This window comes from Astatotilapia calliptera, chromosome 3, assembly GCF_964374335.1.
Source record: "Astatotilapia calliptera chromosome 3, fAstCal68.1, whole genome shotgun sequence".
NCBI classification, from domain to species: domain Eukaryota; kingdom Metazoa; phylum Chordata; class Actinopteri; order Cichliformes; family Cichlidae; genus Astatotilapia; species Astatotilapia calliptera.
In genome coordinates, this window is record NC_137424.1 from 34,004,728 (window position 1) to 34,023,589 (window position 18,862).

The window sequence follows — 18,862 nt, forward strand, 5'->3', positions numbered from 1 at the left end:
CACACCACTTGGTCCCATAAAGGTTGTAATTTATGTACACCCACTGTATATAATTTGTATAGTCTATGTTTCTATTATTAATTTGCTGTTTTAATTTCTAAATACCGGATAGGTTTTCTTAATTAGTAAATAGAATTAACTTAGTAATAAAAGTAATGCCTTAATTAAAGTAGAATTCACCGTTTTGTTGAAGGTGTTATTGAACGCAGCTTCTGTTGCGTCTCGCAGCGCCTCCGAAATCAGGCCTGCGATTGGCTTGGAGCCCCCAAAGTTGCAGCCCTGAGTCTGCTTGAAATTCTTATCCGCGTTTGCCGTGCGGGCGGAGAACTGGTTTGCTGTGTAGCCTTCAGCGTCTACTAGAAACTGTGATGACAAAACACGCGCACCTAAACTGACCCCAGAGCTCGCGCGGAGTTCAGATACTGTACAAACAGCGGTGGCGGGAGATTGGGTAAAGAGTGATTTATTGAGATATTTAAAATCGTACTTTTAAATAAAAGAGTATAGTCGGAACCGGGTGGATGTTGTTTGTGTTTTTCAGGAGGACTTCGCGAGGATGGATGATTTCGGAGTTTATGCGGTTTTCGGAGTAAACGGGCCGCCTCAGAAGCTGCTGAGGTAACGCAGGCTTTCGACTCGCACATAATGTCATGTATTTGTTTTTCGTTTGTACCCGTGAGACGCTCATATGTGTCTTTAAATAGCTCAGTCGCCTTCAGCTAAAATTGCTGGGCTCAACAGCTCTGTCGCTACACTTTTATTGCTCCTCATTGGCGCCTCTTTGAATTAGACCTGTTTACACACAGTCGCTTAACTTCTCTTTCTTTAAAACAGTAAATACTTTTCGCCTCTCGTTTTTCTGCATGTAAATCGAGCAGTGTGCCTTTATTTGCTTGTTTCTTCGTTTGTTTTGCCGTGTCAGCGCTGAAGGCTCTAGCAGGGTCCGTGTTGCAGTTCCACCAAGCGTCCGCCAGGTGGTGCTGTTTAGCAGCGGCCGGTGGGGGGAGCGGATCTGCGTCAACGCAGAGCTCAGCGATTCTGATCGGATGCCCATCACTATTGGAAAACTGACTCCTTATAATAAGTAGGTTCGCCCTATTTATCCGTTTTGTTATTTTTTGTAATGCACTCTAACAGCCTTTCTGTGAATGATGCATATTTCACCTTCAGATGTTTGTCATGGGAGCAGTGGGAAGAGGAGACCTGGATAGACAGTGTGACACTGAACGTCTCTCTGGAGGGAGGAAACCTGGTAAATACTAAGGAAATCTAAAGAGCTTATGAAAACATTAGGATTTTCTTAAGTTAAAACTTTAAGATATGGACAGATGTCACAGGTTAATGTATATAATCTCCCTTTTTTTTCTTTAGTCAACAGAACCAGAAGTCATCATGGCCGTGAAGGAATACACTCCAAAGGTAATCTGATAAGGATGTACTGTGTCTTATAATATCACAAAGAAATGTTGCTGCTGTCGCTGAAAGCAGATAGCGATAATGACATTATTTCAATTGTGCTGCATCTCAGGACACGGCTGCTCCACCCGCAGCCCGAGAGCTCCACGGCAAGAGGAAAAGAGAGCAAACTGCAGAAGAAGAAGAAGGCAATGACTGGACAAAGAGAAGAGAAGAAGAAGAGAACACGTGTCCAAATGCAACTACTGAGAAGACCACACCTGTGCGCAAGGTCAGAGGTCAAGCCAAAGGCAGCCAAAAGCTGTTTGCAAGTGGTGCCGAAACCACCAAGCTGAAGGGAGCAGGTGGAAAAGGTGTTTTTTTTTGTTTTGTTTTTTTTCGTTGTGTTTAAAAAAAAAAAAAAAAAAAAAATTTCTTTAGGTGCTATTTCTTCTATCAAACCTGCTTTCTCTCTGTCCTCACTACACAGCAGCAGAGATGCAGGGGACTGTGGGAAGAACGCCTCCTCAGAGTGCAGTCCGGACGAAGAGTAGGCAGGCCAAGGCTCCCACACACACTGGTACTGTTTCTTTTCTTCTTCCTTTTTCTGTCATATTTATTTCCTCTTCTGTCCCAGCAGCTGACACAGCCCATCCCGCATTCACGCATAGATGTTTTCCATTCACTGCTCACTTGCAGGAAAGTAACATAAACCTGGGCGTGTGACTCACGCGGGGCTCGGCTCCCTCCGACTGTTTGATTTTTAGATTGCGCTGTTGGCGTTGTATCGGTATTCCTGCAAGTCAAACAAATGAATCACTTGGAAGAGCATTTGGGGAATTATTAATCTAGACAGCGTTTCTCACTTTATTATCAGCATGTTGAAGCGCTGCTGTGTTTCATCAGCCAGAAATTCGAATTTGGCCTCTCTAAGGTGGCCATCAAACCAAGAGGTCAAACCAGGCCTTCCCAGTAAAGCAGTGAGCGAGTTTGCATTCAAGAGGCAATGTTGGGAGCATGTGACCAATCGCACCTCGTATGCAGCTATAGTCGAATATGTGAATGTGGCTTGTAGTGTAAAGTGCTGGTGTCAGACTGTGTGTGAGCACATAAACAACAAATATGAGACCTGTTTGCAATTACAAACAAGGCTCTGCAGTTTTAGGGCTATGTTGCCATATGTCTGTAGAATAATGAGACTGTCTGCTTTAGGGCTGGGCGATATGACCCAAAATTCATATCTCGATATTTTTTAGCTGGATGGCGATATAAGATATATATCTCGATTTTTCTTTTTAAAGCCATAAGTTAAGAACAAAAAGAGAGTTCTTAGTCACACGGGCACTTTTATTTACATACAGCGTAGATATTACTCAAAAATAAATTATCAGCATATATTAAGTAATCATGGTCCATAAATAAAAGAAAATAATGTTGTTTTTGTGCATAACAAAAAGCTCACAATTGTGCAGTCAAAATGTAAACTAAAAGACGCTGAGCATAATAACAAAGAGACAGATTTCACAGCTGCTCCACGTCTCTGAACAGGTGCCATTTGTGGTCCTTATACACACACTGTACGTATCACTCCGCGAGGCTCCTCCTCTGTAGCCGTAATTCTCCGACAATCCATCAAGCGGTGCAGCTCCTTAGCTTAGCAAAGTCATATTAAAACATTTTTTGACAGATTGCTGAGCGCTGTGTACCACATAAAATCGGTTCGCGGTCAGTAAGCACAACCAGAATTCATACATAAGGCGCACTGTCGATTTTTGAGAAAAGGAAAGGATTTTAGGCCGTGCAGCCCCTCTGGGCTGCATGTCGTTAGCGCGGTTAGCTCGCTAACACGTTGACGCCATCCAGCCCCACACACGGTAACTCGCTAACGGAGATTTTCCGCTTTCATCTTGTCATTGCCTGCAGGTGAAGCTATGGGGGAGGCGGAGTTGTGTTCAGTGCAGGAGAGGCGAGGCCGAGTAACGTTGCGTAGAGACTAGGGCTGAACGATTATGGAAAATAATCTAATTGCGATTTTTTGCCCCAATATTGCGATTGCGATGCGACATGCGATTATTTTTTAAGGTCTTTGTCTTCTGTATTATTAAACAAAGACAAGCAATACATCATATAGTATGGCCAATACTATATTACATTAATTTTAAACTGTTCTTTCCTGGAAGACAGACCTCTGTTATGATGACATGAGGTGATGCATGAACTGATGACTGACATTTTCATTTAACTTCTTCAATCACAACAGTATATTTGAACATACACAATAGTTTATTTTTAGCTTACAAACATCTGAGCATAAAGTGCTGACAAGGAACCCTGGTGTAAACATTAAAATGAAAGTCAGTACAATGTGCAGATTGCAGAAATATACATAAAAAAAATCAGTGGCTTTACCACACTCAGTTTTTCGACATCTGTGAACTACTAGACAGTCATTCAATTAAAAAATAATATTAAATAAATCAAACTAATAAATAAAAAATACACACATCTTACTGATCTCTGCAGTCAGTAACATTACACATAAAGTGCAAACATAATAGCAATTGTATAAACACACACACAAACACGCCTTTAAAGTTTAAAGGCGTGAAATTGGACGGTCTAGCCTTCTGATTAGCTAATCAGAAGGCTAGTTCTGATTAGCGTCACCGCTGTCTCGGTGGAGTTTAATAAACTCGGCCGTCTGCTTCTTGCTATCTAAAATATAACCAGACACTGGCGTAAATTCTCGACTGTCTCATACTTCTGTTTAATAAGTTTTCTGTTTGACGTTTAGTCAGCTGTGTGAAAACCAAGGAGGAACCCACCCGGGGGATTAATAAAGTTTTATTTTATCTAATCTAATAACTTTAATCTCAGCCAAACCGATTTACTCACGAACAAACAAAACACTGAAAAAAGCCCAACAATAACATTTTTAGGTTGTCTAAGTGACTTATATATTACGTTTAACCCGAGCAGCGAAACTCCGCGGTGATCTGAAAATGATGTGCCGGGAGTTGTGCCGTTCTCGGCCGCATCAGTAACCCTCGAGCTCCCGGCTAGCTGTCGAGCTGGTGGGTAGCAGACGCCTCTGAAAACGTCGAAGCACTTTTGCAAATATGGGATATCTTGATAAACCGAGCAGATATTTGATGTTTACACAACTACTTTCTCGCCTGAAAATATGTTAAAAGTTTATTTTGTGACCCTGAAAGATTAGTATGAGTAATTTTAAAACTTAGTAGCGGCCGCCATTGCTGGAAACTGGAGTTTGGCTGGGCCGCGCTATGAATTCTGGGATATGGTAGTAATTTGGACAGCCTTCGGCGCGTCGCTGTGACGTAATCGGTCTACAAATGCGGCCTCAGGAGGATGCAGCCCATGAATTTGGACATGTCCAGAGTATAATCACAGCCTTTGCGGTTAGAAAATTGCACTTGATCATGTCGCGATATTATCGCAAATGCGATATATCGTTCAGCCCTAGTAGAGACAAAAGTGGACGAAAGAGAGGCAAACCTGCGGCTCCACAAGTATAATTATAACGTAACATAGACTATATCGATATAAACGATATTGTCACATCTTATATCTCGTATGAAAATATATCGATATTTTTAAAAACCTCGATATATCGCCCAGCCCTAGTCTGCTTAATGAGAACTGCTTGCAGCTGGCATCACAAATGGGGGAATATAGCAGGGCCGTCAAACATGCGGCCAGGGGACGAGAGCAAGCCCTCTGCACGGCTATGCAAAGTGTAATAAATTGCAGTCAAGTCATTTTTTATGTCACCATTACTGTGTGGCCATACAATGTCACTATTACTACACAAACTTGAAATGAGAGCTGCATCCACATAGGAAATGATTCGTATGTCACTTTAAAGCTGAAGCCAGTTTCAGGGTCAAGTTGTCTAGGTAAACATCTAATGTAGTCATAAGCCAGTCAACAGTCTCCTGTGCTCTCATTGGTAGTTGAGAAAAGTTTATTTGTTATCTGTGAGTCGCTCAACTTGTTATCGCTGCTGGCTTTTTCACCTCCAGCTGCTTAAAGTCATTGAATATCACTTTCTGTGGTGTCTGGTTGTCACGTCACTGCCAGTGTGGACACAGTTTTAGGGCTTTTGTTGTTGTTTTTTTTCACCTTAAAAATACAGGTTTAACTGGTCGAGCTCACTTGAGAACTCAGTCAGTTTGACCCTGACTCTACAAAACTTGCACATGGAGGTCCAGAGCAGGTTATTTCTACAAATCAGGTTACTATGGAGATGTAATCCAGTAATGTAACACTAAAGTGAAGTCACTAAGCCCCAAATCCTGCTTGTAGTACACAGGATTCATATGATAAACATCCAAGCGCTGGAATGGGGAATACAGTTGAATTAGCTGACTTTGACATGGTTGTTGGTGACAGGCAGGCTGCTGGGAGTGTTTCAGAAACATGATCTGAGTGATGATCATGTCTGGCTACTCCCAACAGAACATGACATGTCGTGTTTTCTTGCAGCTCCGTTGGCCAGCCCGTCAGGTCGCTGGGGTCAGACGTTATGTCCCATCGATGCTCAAACAGCAATTCTGATTGGAGGCCAGGGAGCCAGGATGCAGTTCTGCAAAGATCCCATGTGGAAGCTCTGCACAGGTCAGTCAGTTCAACAGCATTTTAGACTCTCGTTGATACTACAGCTCAGGTGAGAGCCGTGTTTAAGGGGACGTTCTGTGTGCAACAGAGGACGTGTCCTGGGTGGCCGCGGAGACTCTGGCTGAGGGTCCGACTCCTGAGGCCAGGATCGGCCACACAGCCATCTACGACCCCGACTCAAGAAGGATCTTTGTGTTCGGGGGCTCTAAAAACAAGAAGTGGTTCAATGACGTGCACATCCTGGACACGCAGAGCTGGAAGTGGACCATGGTAGAGGTGCGTGGTGATCTGTGTCCACACGCTGTGCTCGCTTTATTTCTGTTTTTGTTTTTAAATGACTTCCTCCTGCTCTTCTTCTTCAGGCTCAGGGTAAGGTTCCTCCCCTGGCCTACCACAGCTGCAGTATGTTTCAGGGTGAGCTGTTCGTGCTGGGAGGGGTGTTTCCTCGGCCCAACCCAGAGCCCGATGGCTGTAGCGACTCTCTGTATATCTTCGACCCCCGCCTCTCCATCTGGTACCAGCCCATCGTCACCGGAGACAAACCCTCCCCCCGCTCAGGGTAACACGGCTCAGTCCAAAGCATTATTTAACGCACACTTTCTAACTTTTTTCTTTTTAAATATAATTGCTCCATATTTTTAACCTCCTCTTTGTTGTTTTTGTCTTGCAGTCATTCTGCATGTGTGATGCAGGAGAGGAAGATCTATGTGTTTGGTGGCTGGGACACTCCTGTATGCTACAATGACATGTACATGTTGGACCTTGGTGAGCAACACACACACACAAAGTATCTAAATCAGGGGAAACGTGCAACTACACATCCATGCTTGCATTATTAAAATGCAACGTGTTTATGTCTTAGGTCTGATGGAGTTTTCTGCAGTCAAAACAACTGGGAATCCCCCCTCTCCTCGAAGGTATCGCACATAACACTTCAAAATATTATGTGAGCGTGTGAGACGTCAGAGCTGAGTTCAGTGTGACGATGGATCTGATCGTGTTACGCGTGCTTTGATGAACAGCTGATGGGCATCCTCTGGGGATACTTTCTTTATGTGTCTTAAGGAGCAGGCAGCTGCGCTTTATTATCCGCTGCAGAGCCATTTGGGTACTGTGTCAGGATGCTGTGAGGACATTTTCAGTTGTGCAGAGGTAGAAAGACACCAGGTTTTGAGGCTGATTTAATTTCCTCAGTTCTCAGAAAACAGACTTTTTTTCCCCCTAAATGAGGCAGTGCCTTCTGTGTGTCCATGGAAATCTTCTTTGATCCCAGAAACCCAAAACTAAAGACTCTTCACGTCCTCTCCATTTATGTTCAGTGACAGATGGTCATTCTGATTTCTCCTGAAACTAATGAACAGCTCTTTGTGTCTCCTCCAGTGATCATTCCTGTCTTCTTTTTGTGTTGTCTGCAAACTTAATGGTGCCATTTGTGTTGTGAGATGGTATCAAGGGCTCAAAACAGCCTGTGGTGCTCCTTTGGAGAGGATGGAGGGGTGGTAGGGGACCCATCCTGATCAACTTTGGCCAGGTTCTCAAGAAAGCTAGAGTCAGTGGGCAGATGGTGGTACAGTATAGTGTGGTGTGGAGGACACTGGAAATGGCAACATCTGTTGGCTTATTGGTTCTGTATAAATCCTGATGTGGGTCCAGAGTAGGTGGGAGTGTGCTTGATGTATTTGAGGATCAGTCTCTTAGTGTTACAGCCTCTGGCCTGTAGTTACTGAGGCAATTTACTACAAACTGTCTGGAAACATGTGCTATAATGGATGTCTTTACCCAGGTGGGGACATCATGTACTGTGATGGGGAAAGACCGATGATGTTTGTGGGTAGCTCGGTTAATTTCACACTTTAGCCTCTGAGACCAGCTGCTTTTCTTTTATGTAGGCACAGCTGTATTATAAACATAACACAAGCAGTAACATTTAGGGACAAATGGGGGCTAAATGGAGACGTTTACGTTCCTCAAATTAAGGTTTAATACGATTTTAATAAGACAGGAGATTAAAATGAGAGCAGAGATTGTTACAATATCGTCTGCAGTCGTTTTAAGAACCTTTAAGCAACTTGAAGTTAAATGTGAACATTGTGTGCTCGTGTGTTTCAGCTGGCACGGCAGCGCTGTGCTGTCAGACACAAAGTTCCTGATCCACGGTGGTTACAACGGAAACAATGCCCTCAGTGACGCCTTCGTCTTTGATATAGGTGAGCAGAGGTTTGGTTTCTGAAAAGTAGCTTTTTTTGTTGTTGTTAATGACAGAGTCTGACTGATAGAGGATTTAAGATCAAGACAGAATTATTTTAGGGTTTTGGTAACGTAATTCCCAAACTAGGTAGGAGACACTGCTTATTCTACTGTTCCTGCACAATCCTTACTGTAGGTCCGGTTGGTTCTGTGCCCAAAAAATATCTCCTTCACGTCCTTAATATTTAAAATAAAAGCCACAGACCTATAAGCAATAAAGTAGCTTACATAAGTAACAATGTGTTAACCGCCACCTTCACCTGACTGTGAAGGCGGAATTAGCGGAAAAATACAAATTTCGTGCCTTTGTTTTGCGGTTTCAGACACCAACAGCTGGACAGAGGTGAGCGCGCCTGAGCTGTCTGTACCCAGGGCGGGGCACTCCATCATCACCATGGAGACGGCCGGTCACCGCTGCTTCTCGGAGGAAGATGAAGACGCGGATATGAACGGCGGCAGAACCCTGCTGGTGTTCGGAGGCGGCGACAACGAGGGCAACTTCTACTCCGACCTGACGACTGTCGCCGTGGAGGAGCTGCTCGGTGCTATTTAAAGAGAGAGCGAGTCAGAGGTGAATCCTCTCTGCCTCGCTGGATGTAAAGCTATTTTAACACCCTCACCCTTTGTTATTTATAATCCTGTGGGTTTTTATCCCTTTCTGTCTCCTTTCTTCTTTCGCTTTAAAAGGTTTCCCGGTTTTATTTGATACATCTGAGCAGGATTAAGAAAGATTTCTCTCATTATGGAGCTCCACTCATAAAAACAATATCTGCTTTAAAGGGCAGATTTGATGATGTAAATATGTTTGTTTTCCTCAGGTACTTTTTTTAAAATGTTGGTTTATATTGATTGTGTTTTTTAAAAACTGAGGCTAGTTCAGAATTTATGTATTTTTTCTTGCAGATATATGTAAGTGCATCAGAATTTTTTACAATGTTTATTCCTGCTTTTGTTTGTATTTGTCATCATCTTCAAACTATCAGCGGTGGGGAATTTTCCATTCATGTCACTGGGCTGTACCATTTTGCTTTTTAAAGGTAATTATTGTTTAACTATTGTATTTTCCCTTATTATATATATATATATATATATTTTTTTTTAGATTGTGCATATACTGGTTCAATGTATATACACTCAGCTTCAGATTTTGTTTTGTTTTTTTTACCTCTTGGATCAGTTTGATGTCAGAAAGAGCAGATATCCTTAATATGGTCATTATGGCAGAATGCCCCACCTACCTGCCGTGTAAAACTTCTTGCAGCCAGTGGAAGCTGGTTTAAAGGGAGTTATAATGGCTTGTATCAGACAGTATGAATTGATGGATGCACCTGACGCCCTACATAAAATAAACAAGGATTATTTTGAACTATGAATCATGCAAAGCTACTCTAGCAGAGTCCCAAGAATGAAAGTACGCAGCTGCATAATAACTGCTCAATATTAACATTATATCAAGTTAAACCCACTTGCATATTATTTTCTACATGGATAGTATGTAGAGTAGACTGTACAGTCTATGCATTACTGCATGGGAATACAAAATCAAACCAACATCAATTAAAAGAGGTTTGACAGCTTTAAACAGAAAAGGCCGTTCATGCTGCTGTGGTCACTTGACAGTAACGCAAGCTAACGTGAGACCTGCAGCGTGACACTGTTATCTTCAGAGAGCCAGAGCTAAATGGAGACTTTTTAATAAAAGATTAATGGAGCGTGGGAGGGATTAAGTTCATATCCGCTCGGTTCCTGATAACGGTGTCATGACTGTGGCTGTGTTTGAACTTTTTTCACTGGATTAAACAGACAGCCCCACGTTGGGTAACTTGAGATTAACAGAGGTCAGTAAATACACACTTAATTTAAAACAGAGATTCGTTCTCACAGCACTAAGAAAGAGTTTTAAGCGTGCGTCATCGTCATGGCCAACTGTTCTACGTACCTTAATACATAACCTGCAAAAGAAATGCGATCCACATCATCCCCAGCTGTAAATGTATTTAATGCAAAAGTTAGCAAACTTGCATGATTATCTGATATGTGATGTATGGTGAACATGCCAGAGTCAGCTGATCCAGCCATAACAATAAGCTTTATCAAAAAGTACAGTTTGAAGCCTAATATTTAAAGTAGAGAGGCTGTCTGGATTCTGGTAGCTGAAGACTCCCTCTAATTCATGTTTTAGAAACTCTAGTCAGCCTGAATTCTCACAGTGAAGTGCTCTGTTTGTTTAACATGGTACTTTAGTCTTAACACCTCCAACTACCACATGCGACTTGAAAAACTAATATGCGAGTGATATCATCACAATTTCTAGTCCCTGTCGGGATTCTTGCTGCAGTGTTTTGGATCAACTGAAGGCTTTCCTGAGATCTTTTAGGGCAGAGGTGGGGAACTCCAGGCCTCAAGGACTGGTGTCCTGCGGGTTTTAGATATCGCCCTGGGTCAACACACCTGAATTAAACTATTAGTTCATTAACAGGCTTCTGGAGAACTTCAAGACATGTTGAGGATGTAATTTAGCCATTTAAATCAGCTGTGTCGGATCAAGGACACATCTAAAACCTGCAGGACACCGGCCCTTGAGGCCTGGAGTTCCCCACCCCTGTTTTAGAGAAACCTGATAAACAATTACATAAATTCAGCCTAGAAGTAACACGTTGAATAGCTTTTCAGCATCGTTGAGACAGGATGTTCTAGGACTGCTACATGTACATCAAACCTTTAGTTTAATGACCATCCAACTGAATATTTCAACAGTAAAATTCTGCTTTATTTTACATACAATTAAGACTTCAGTATGTTATAGATATCTTTGTCAAAGTGTCTCTTGGAAGGCGGCACATCTGCTGAGAGAGGCAGACATTTGCAATTTTTCTACCTTAAAAACTCAAAAACAAACTGGTCCCAATCAGTTGGAGGCCATCAAACTGCTTTCACCTACTCCATGGTATTTCCTGTGGCGATACAAAGGAAAGCCCGACTTCCTCAACATATTTTATTTTATACCTGTGGATATAAAACCGTCCTCACTTCATTATTTCACAGACTGTTGGAAAAAAAACAAAACGTGTTGCTATGCATCGTGCTTAATGGGCCACAAAACAAGTCTTTATTATGTTCATCATAACTAACGGTGATGTGCTTCAATCCGTTTATCTAATTACACGGTGTTGCACTTACTGTGATTATAGCACAGTGTGGATAAAAAGCCTGGTTTTTGGCTTTGGTTCTTTCCGTACTACTTTTGCCCACGCTGCGAGTCAGCAGCTTCTAAATTGCTAAGGTTAAGGGCAGGATTTTCACCCAGCGGACTGCTGAAGAAAGAATAATGGTTCTAAGGGAATCACTAATTTTATGTTTGTGTCCTCCACTCTTTTCCTGGCTTCCTTGGATTGCTCCATTTGTTTTATAGCCACCCCTGTGATACTTCATTTAATCTTCTACATGGTGGATAAGCAATATTACACTTTAATGGCCCAAAGCACTCCAGCATGCATACCTTTACACTCAATACAGGTGTTAATTAGAACTATTTGAAACATATGTGGGTGTTAATAATGCTTGAATTTGTCAGAGAACAGGAGATTATAAAGTATGACACAAAACTACAACATCAGTAGCTCCAAATACATGCATGTCATGCATGCAGTGACTTGAGCCATGGGTTATATAACAGTGTTGAAATATCAAAATTATAAAATAGTTAATAATTGCTTAAAATTTTGATTTTTCTCATGCTCCAGTGGATTTATAACTAAATAAGGGTGCTGCTTTAATCAGGTGCTGTAGTAGTAAAGATCTGTATTTTTCCACTGACTTACACACACCCAGGCTGAGGTGGATTTCAGAGGGGAGTTGCTGAAAAGCACAACTGCTGGAAAAGCCTGACGATCACAGATCAAAGTGCTCATGGGGTTTTTTTGGGGGGGGTTTTTTATCTGCTCTACTGGGAAAACTATTGACTGTATATCAAAAATAACTGTTACATATTACATCCTCAAAGCAACCACATACATTTGGCACATGGAAATAGTAATTGGAGACTCAAAGGCTGATATATTTTATTTAATGTTCCTCCAGTGACACTTAAAATATGCTTAGATTAGTGCAATTCAGTCTGCGACTCAGCCTCCTACACAGAGTGTTGTTTCTTCTCTACTGCAGCCAGAAAATGCGTTTCAGTGCAAATGGATGGATGGATGGATGTAATATAAGGAAGCTTCCTGCAGATGGCGACACTTCAGCACAGATTTGTCTGTAAGCAGCTTGTCTCCTGCTAAAATGGTCCATGTACAGTCTAAAAAAAGACTGTGGTGTCACTGAGTTTACATATTTACTGTTTTGCTATAGCTTTCTGACATTTCCCCCCCAAACTGGCATCCCTCTACTTTGATCCACCATGAAACTGGACATGATCCAGGTTTATGCACTGAGTGAAAGGTGCAGTGATTCTGCATTAACAAGGTTCATTATTAAATATATAGAGGGTAGATTGATATGCTAAAAGCAGGTGTGTGTGTTTCCTGGAACATACCCAGTGCACATACCCTGGAGTGCTCTCCCTCCATCATCAGGGGGGTGATTTTTTTCCCCCCTTCGTTTATCGGGAAATCCTGCCAGTTGGATGCTCTCCCGGTCGTCCCCAACAACCTTTTCATACCCGTTCATATCCTGAATTCTTCTTTTTTATTTTGCACAACATCCTCACATTGTTCAAATGATGATTTTTTTTTGATATTGCACCTCTGCCGACCTCCCAGCTGACAGACTTGTGGCATCACTACTTCCAGTGGAAGTCATATTACCTTTGTCAGTCTATGGCTGTTGCTAAGTAACTTGAAAATGTCTGTACCTGCAGTCAGCATCTCACATTTTAAGATGGCATGAGTTTCTAGTTACATGTTATTTTTACAGCTGTGGCTGCCAAGAGGTACTGTTCTGTAATTGGCTTAAAAAAAAATCTGTCTTCAAATGGATTTGTATATCAACCAAAGTATTATTGTTTTAGTCCAAAATATCAAATCCTAGCCAATAGACTAGTTTTAGGCTTAAAGATCGAAGTGTTTATGTGCTCTCCATAAGTGTTGCACTGCACTGTAACAGTGTGCCTCACTAAATGAGCACTGGAATTCTTAGAGGTGTGATGGGAATAAGCTAAACGTGTGACAGATGAAAGGAAACAGGGATGTGACTCAGTGGTAAAAATATCTGGCAACTCTTGTATGTGTTGCCTGCAGAACTGGAGCTTCCAGGGATGAGCAGAAAGAGGCGTGTGTCCATAAGCCTGTTTACAGATGAAATGAATCTGTGCAGACATAATGAGGAAATACTAGTTACTCACTGAACGAAAGTCCAGCTTCTCTTTGGCTTTACTGAAAGGGTTCATGGGACTACGTGCATTCATGCTGTAGGCACTTCTCTGGGTTTTTTTTTTTTTTTTTGGTAATATCTGTAAAGATCAGAAACTTCCTCCAATCAGCACATTTATAAGTATTGAATATGACCATTAAATGCAGATTAGTGTAGTAAAAAAAGTGCAATCGCTCCCTCTGAAATGTAGTGGAGTACAGTCACATAAATCCGACATACTCGAGTAAAGCTTCTCATGTTTGTAAGATAGTAGACTTACTTGGGTGGGTTAAATTCCATCACAGCTGGAAGCAGAAACATGCACATTAACTTGTCAGGAGCGCTCTGTAAAAGACTTTGCCACAATATTAACAATGCAGGAGGCAAAGAGCCCGATAAAATATTCATCGGCATACTTAAATAAATCAATAAACCAAAAAAAAAGAGGAAATGAACTGAAAGACCGGTGAACTTTTGCACCCCGGAGGCTCCAAGTTTCTCTCTTCCATTATGTCTGGAGTTGAGCCTTCATTCTTGCCAGGTTGAGGAGAACAATTACAGTCTCCCGCACCTGCCATTTACCAGCATGGAGGAATTGCGGTCATTCAGCAGTAAAGGCTCGGAAAAAATCGAGTGAAGCCGAACTCAGAACTCCCTCCCTCCCCTTTCAAGTCGTGGTGCAAGCAAGCAGCCATGTTGCCGCGAGCTTGTTCCGGTATGAGGGCAGGATCGTGCGCATAGACTGCATTCGGGCGCAGCTCCTCGCTTTTCTCCCCCCTCCCCGTGACACGCACCTCCGAGCAAGAAAAGCCCACTTTGCTGATAATGGATTTTACAACTTGATGATTCCTCCTTCGGTCGGCTGGTGACTGGAATATTAGTCGGTGTACCGACAGGACGAACTGGTATATCGCCACACTGCAGTGCAGCACTGGTGAACGACCTTATTCCAATCACGCAACACAAGGAAGAGCGCCGGTGATTTCCGTGGATTTTGAGCTCTGTGGGTTGCTCTCTGGCAGTCACCGCCACTGCGGTCGCTGGGGAATAAGCTAACGAGCTAGCCTTACCTCAAAAAATCCTGAATTAGCTAGCTACATGGGCTAATGTCGACCAGTTAGCTAGCGGAACAAATTAATTTGTGATTCTCACCTGCCATGTGACCATTTCACAAGGTGCTGCTTTTATTTTTAGGATACCCTGGCCCCGGATAACTCACTGGGAATATTTGAATTTGCTTTGTGAGAGGTGGGAAGGTCGAGACCTCGCCGGGAAATAACTTTGGCCCGAAAGTTTGTAGACCTCGGAGCTGGTTTGAAGACCTAAAAGGAAACATCTCTGCCACAAAAGGAGAAAGACAAACGGCGACACTGCGCGATGAAAACGACGCCGTGTCAACATTTGCTGTAAATTTTGGCAAGCGGTCATTGGTTTCCCCAAACCTCAGTTGGCAACCTTACAAGTTAGCACGATAGCCACCTATCTGAACCTTGTCTTCTTTCAATACAACCATTGCCCAACTTTTTCTTCAGGCTAGCATAAGTAGCTAGCTGATCAAAACGTCACAGCAGCAGGTAGTTAGCTCGCGTCTTACATCCGTGCTATACCTCACTGTTCGCTATCGACGCAGATCAACTTGAACTGGGAACTGAATGCCTTCACACCCAGGCCGGAGCTGAAGAAAACATTAGTTTTTCCCATTTTCTGCTTGTTGACAAACATGAGACCTGCGGTTGCTGCTGCTAGCTAGTTTCGAGCTAGCTGGCTAACTCGGCTAGCCGCTGATGGTGGGATTCAACTTGTTGATTCACAGGCTGTCTGTCGCGCTGCTAGCTGGCTAGCACTGGACATCTGTTGGAGATTTTCCTCAGCTATCAACTACACAAGTTTTAAATGCTCAGCAGAGACTGACGAATCGTACTAGTTTCAAGGTTCCTTTTTCCATTTTTAATTTTTATTTTTTTGGCAACACAGACTCCTTCAAAAATGTCAACAAGGCCCCCACTGGTTCAAGTAATTGAAAATTCGGCCGGGCAGGTAAGATGTCCTTGTAAATGACTCTTAAAAATGTAATTATTTGTGATATTTGTCCACAAAATTACTTGAAGTTCTCATCTGCTGGGGAGAGAGGCCTTTGTTGGCCTTTTACAGGCTTTGGTTGTCTCTGGTTGCTTTTTTTTCTCTCCTTCCTCTCCTGTGTCTCTGTTGTCTTTGCCACAGAGCAGTGATTCACCAGCTTGCCTACGCACTCACATTGGATTTCCCACTCCTTACAGGATAGCAGAGCAAATTTAGGTTTCTGTTTAGTCTGTGTTTAGACATGTCCTCCCACTTGACTTTTTGTCACTTTTGACCTTCTGCAATACAGGCAATCATAAAGCTGAAAGTCAGTTTTCAACACATTTCTTTATCACCAAGTTTGATGAAGACATGTAGATTTCTTTTTTATTTATTTATGCTAATTTGCAACTTACCTGTCCTTCTGGAAGAAAGTTGCTTGTTGCACTCTTTATTTGACAACCTTAAATGTGTCACAAAGCTATCAGACAGAAGAAGTGGCATTTAAATGGAAATGAGAATTTGTATTTCAAATGGGAACTTGCAAGGAGGTTTGCGCTTGGATATATCCTCAGTTTATTAACAATAAACCCTTGCAGATCATTGTTCAAGGGGAAAAAAGTAAAACTTGGATTGCAAGTAGGGCTATAGGGGGTGACTGAAGGCACTCAGGCTGTGCAAACAATACGCATCTTCTGACCTAGTAAAAGCCTGCTAACCCCCATCCATATGTGAAAGAGCTCCAAAAAATCCCAATAAAAATTGAGATTCATCAGTTGCAGAGGCTGTGCAGATATGGTTTCCCGCTTCAAGAACCCTTTTTTGTCTATACATTTGATTAGTAGTTCTTTGAGGTATGTGCTCCAAATCCATACTAGATCGCTGGAAATAAGCTTCCATATCTGCAGCATCTGTCTTAATCTTGCAGACAGTTTTATCTTTCCATTATGAGAAAGCCGCATTTGCTCACATGAAAGCTATTATAGCTTCTAGTGAAGAGTGTGACTCGGGCAGTCCATGTTCAGCATCACGTGGTATTTGCCTCCTCATTAAAATCTCTGAATGTTTGATGGGGAAGGAAAATTGTCTAGGTATTGACAGTGTAGCCACTGGATGATGTCAGCAAGCGTTTGAAGCTAAACCCACTTTGCGGTGCTGTCCTACGAATGCATCTGTGGTGAGGATTTGCTTTTAGCAGCTGATCAGCAGTTTTGACGAGCGTGGGAACTTAACTAGAACTATTGTTTCCGACGTGCAAAGTATTTTTAATGAAACCTTTGTGAAAAATTAGATGCGTGGCTATGTAACACAAAAGAAACACAATAAGGGGAGTGCTACAGTGCACTCTGTCAAGCTAAACAGAAACGACGAAAACCCCAAACTTAAGTGTGAACTGCTGATGCATGGCCCTACCAAAATACAGAACTTATTTTATTAGCCAATAGGAGTGTGTCTTGGTAGTAAACACTGAAGGGTTCAAAGATATTTTTTTCTGTCTTTACTTCCCATAAAAGCAAAATGCTGACATAAGTTTACCAGTAGATACAACGCACGTGTACCGCTGCCTGTCGCCACTTCTGTTAAACCACTTTTTTTTTCCTTACACATGCAGTGCAGCTGGAAACAACTTCTATTTATTACCTGATGGACATATGTGCAAGAATGCAAATGTCTGATCAGACAAACTGTCTTTAACCTACCAGCTTCCTAATGAGTCCACATGATCAGTCAGATTTCACCCAAACAAAAACTTTTAGACTTTTTCACCTGTTTTCTGAGTTGTTGTTTAAAAACAGCATCAGGGTGTAAAGAAAAGTGGACATACGCTTATATTCATATGTAGGCAAATAAGTAGACACAGTGAGAATGAGACATGCGTACACAGCTACACCCTTATGGGAACAAAGGTCAGCAGTAAGGCAGTAGAGTCATCCACTGTAGCTGCCTTTCGCACACAGTACAAACAGACAGGGCATTTCCATCTCCAGTGGGATCTTAAAAGTTGACGTCATAGTGAAAGCTGGGCGCTTTTGGACATGTTGCTGTAAGAGAGACACGTATAAAGTCATGAGCAGAAGCTTCCTCACTGTGTTCAGTGTGACAGCTTCTGCACAGGACCTTGCCGAAAGAGAAGCGGTTGATTAAAATGTCAGACCTGGCTCCACTTTAGCCAGATCTAGAATGGACAATCAAACATTGCCCATTCTGATAGGCAAATACTTGAAGGCAGAATATGGAGCTGTGTTTAGTTTGTAGCACAGGACACACAAAGCAGGAAGGGAGATAAGTGCTCCTGTGATATCTTGTCAGGCTCATAAGAGTGTAAAACCTAACTGCGGTACCTTGGCGATTAATAACCCCTCAAACTGAACTTGTTGTCGGACGCTGTTTGTGCGGCCTTAACCTTATGTCGGTTTGAAATAATCCTGCTGTTGTTCTGAATGCGTCCATTCTCGTCCCACAGCATCCAGTGAGGATTTAGGGTTGGATTTGAGGGGTAAAAAAAGAGAAAAGTTTGGGGTCATGGCAAATTCTTAACTAGGTTTGTAGGCAAAAGGCCATGGATGAATACTCCCACACAAGTCCAGTCTGTCTTTAAAGGCCATGTATAGAAAGCCTTTGGTGTCAGGTCTCAAGATACGGGACAAAATGGCACCGGGCATGAGGACAGGCTAAGTGTTGACGAGTCTCTCTGTGCCCGTCAGAGATTTAAGTCTAGGTTCTGATCCTTTCAACCCACGAGCAGGTTATGATCCGCTTGTATCTGCTAAAGACGGCTTGATTGCAGTGGTTTGTTTTAATATTTTGAGGAACCCTAATTGGGAGCTGCTTTACTTGGCTTCAGAGTTTGCAAGCTTTTCTTTTTTTCCTTCTTTACACATGACTGCCAGCTAATCTGTGAGTTAATGGTTCTACAGGTCTGGGGGGATTGTGAAGTAAAGTTACTGACCAACACAGTTTTCCATTCAGTCATCATGAACAGTTGCTGCGCACATATAATTAGAGAGCTGTCAAATACAGAGAAGTGACTTATGACATCTTTCTGACGGTGTGAAATGGCAGATATGTTGAGTGGCTTTGATCGGACACGTTCTCACGTTGTGCAAGGGTTCAGGCCTGCTGTTAGTTTGAGGAACTTATTTGTGGTCCACATGAGTGTAACAACATTTCA

At 42.4% G+C, this 18,862-nt stretch overlaps 2 protein-coding genes across 11 annotated transcripts in view; both read left to right on the forward strand.

Moving 5' to 3' along the window:
* The first annotated feature begins 313 nt into the window (after positions 1–313).
* krcp (kelch repeat-containing protein) lies at positions 314–9,656 on the forward strand. 2 transcript variants are annotated; one of them, XM_026161688.2, is made up of 14 exons: positions 314–451; positions 542–618; positions 923–1,084; positions 1,171–1,252; positions 1,372–1,419; positions 1,529–1,769; positions 1,886–1,975; positions 5,905–6,036; positions 6,125–6,312; positions 6,399–6,595; positions 6,707–6,801; positions 6,899–6,953; positions 8,146–8,243; positions 8,607–9,656. In XM_026161688.2, the coding sequence occupies exons 2-14, from the start codon at positions 557–559 to the stop codon at positions 8,834–8,836; spliced, it is 1,680 nt and encodes a 559-aa protein (XP_026017473.2). In that variant the 5' UTR covers positions 314–451; positions 542–556; the 3' UTR covers positions 8,837–9,656. The 2 variants fall into 2 exon arrangements, with proteins under 2 accessions (XP_026017473.2, XP_026017475.2); XM_026161690.2 differs by having other exon boundaries at positions 1,889–1,975.
* Positions 9,657–14,656: 5,000 nt separating this feature from the next.
* Positions 14,657–18,862, forward strand: part of mark2b (MAP/microtubule affinity-regulating kinase 2b) — a 49,056-nt gene continuing 44,850 nt past the window's right edge. For all 9 annotated transcript variants that reach the window (XM_026161691.2, XM_026161695.2, XM_026161693.2 and 6 more), the window contains exon 1: positions 14,657–15,669. In XM_026161691.2, coding sequence (XP_026017476.1) covers positions 15,619–15,669 — 51 coding nt within the window. In that variant the 5' untranslated portion in view covers positions 14,657–15,618. The remainder of the gene's footprint in view (positions 15,670–18,862) is intronic.

Coding starts and splice junctions, on each gene's coding strand:
- krcp (XM_026161688.2), top strand. CDS start 557: ATGGATGATTTCGGAGTTTATGCGGTTTTCGGAGTAAACGGGCCGCCT. Junction 1,420..1,528: donor TGAAGGAATACACTCCAAAG/GTAATCTGATAA, acceptor GCTGCATCTCAG/GACACGGCTGCTCCACCCGC. Junction 6,037..6,124: donor CATGTGGAAGCTCTGCACAG/GTCAGTCAGTTC, acceptor TGTGTGCAACAG/AGGACGTGTCCTGGGTGGCC.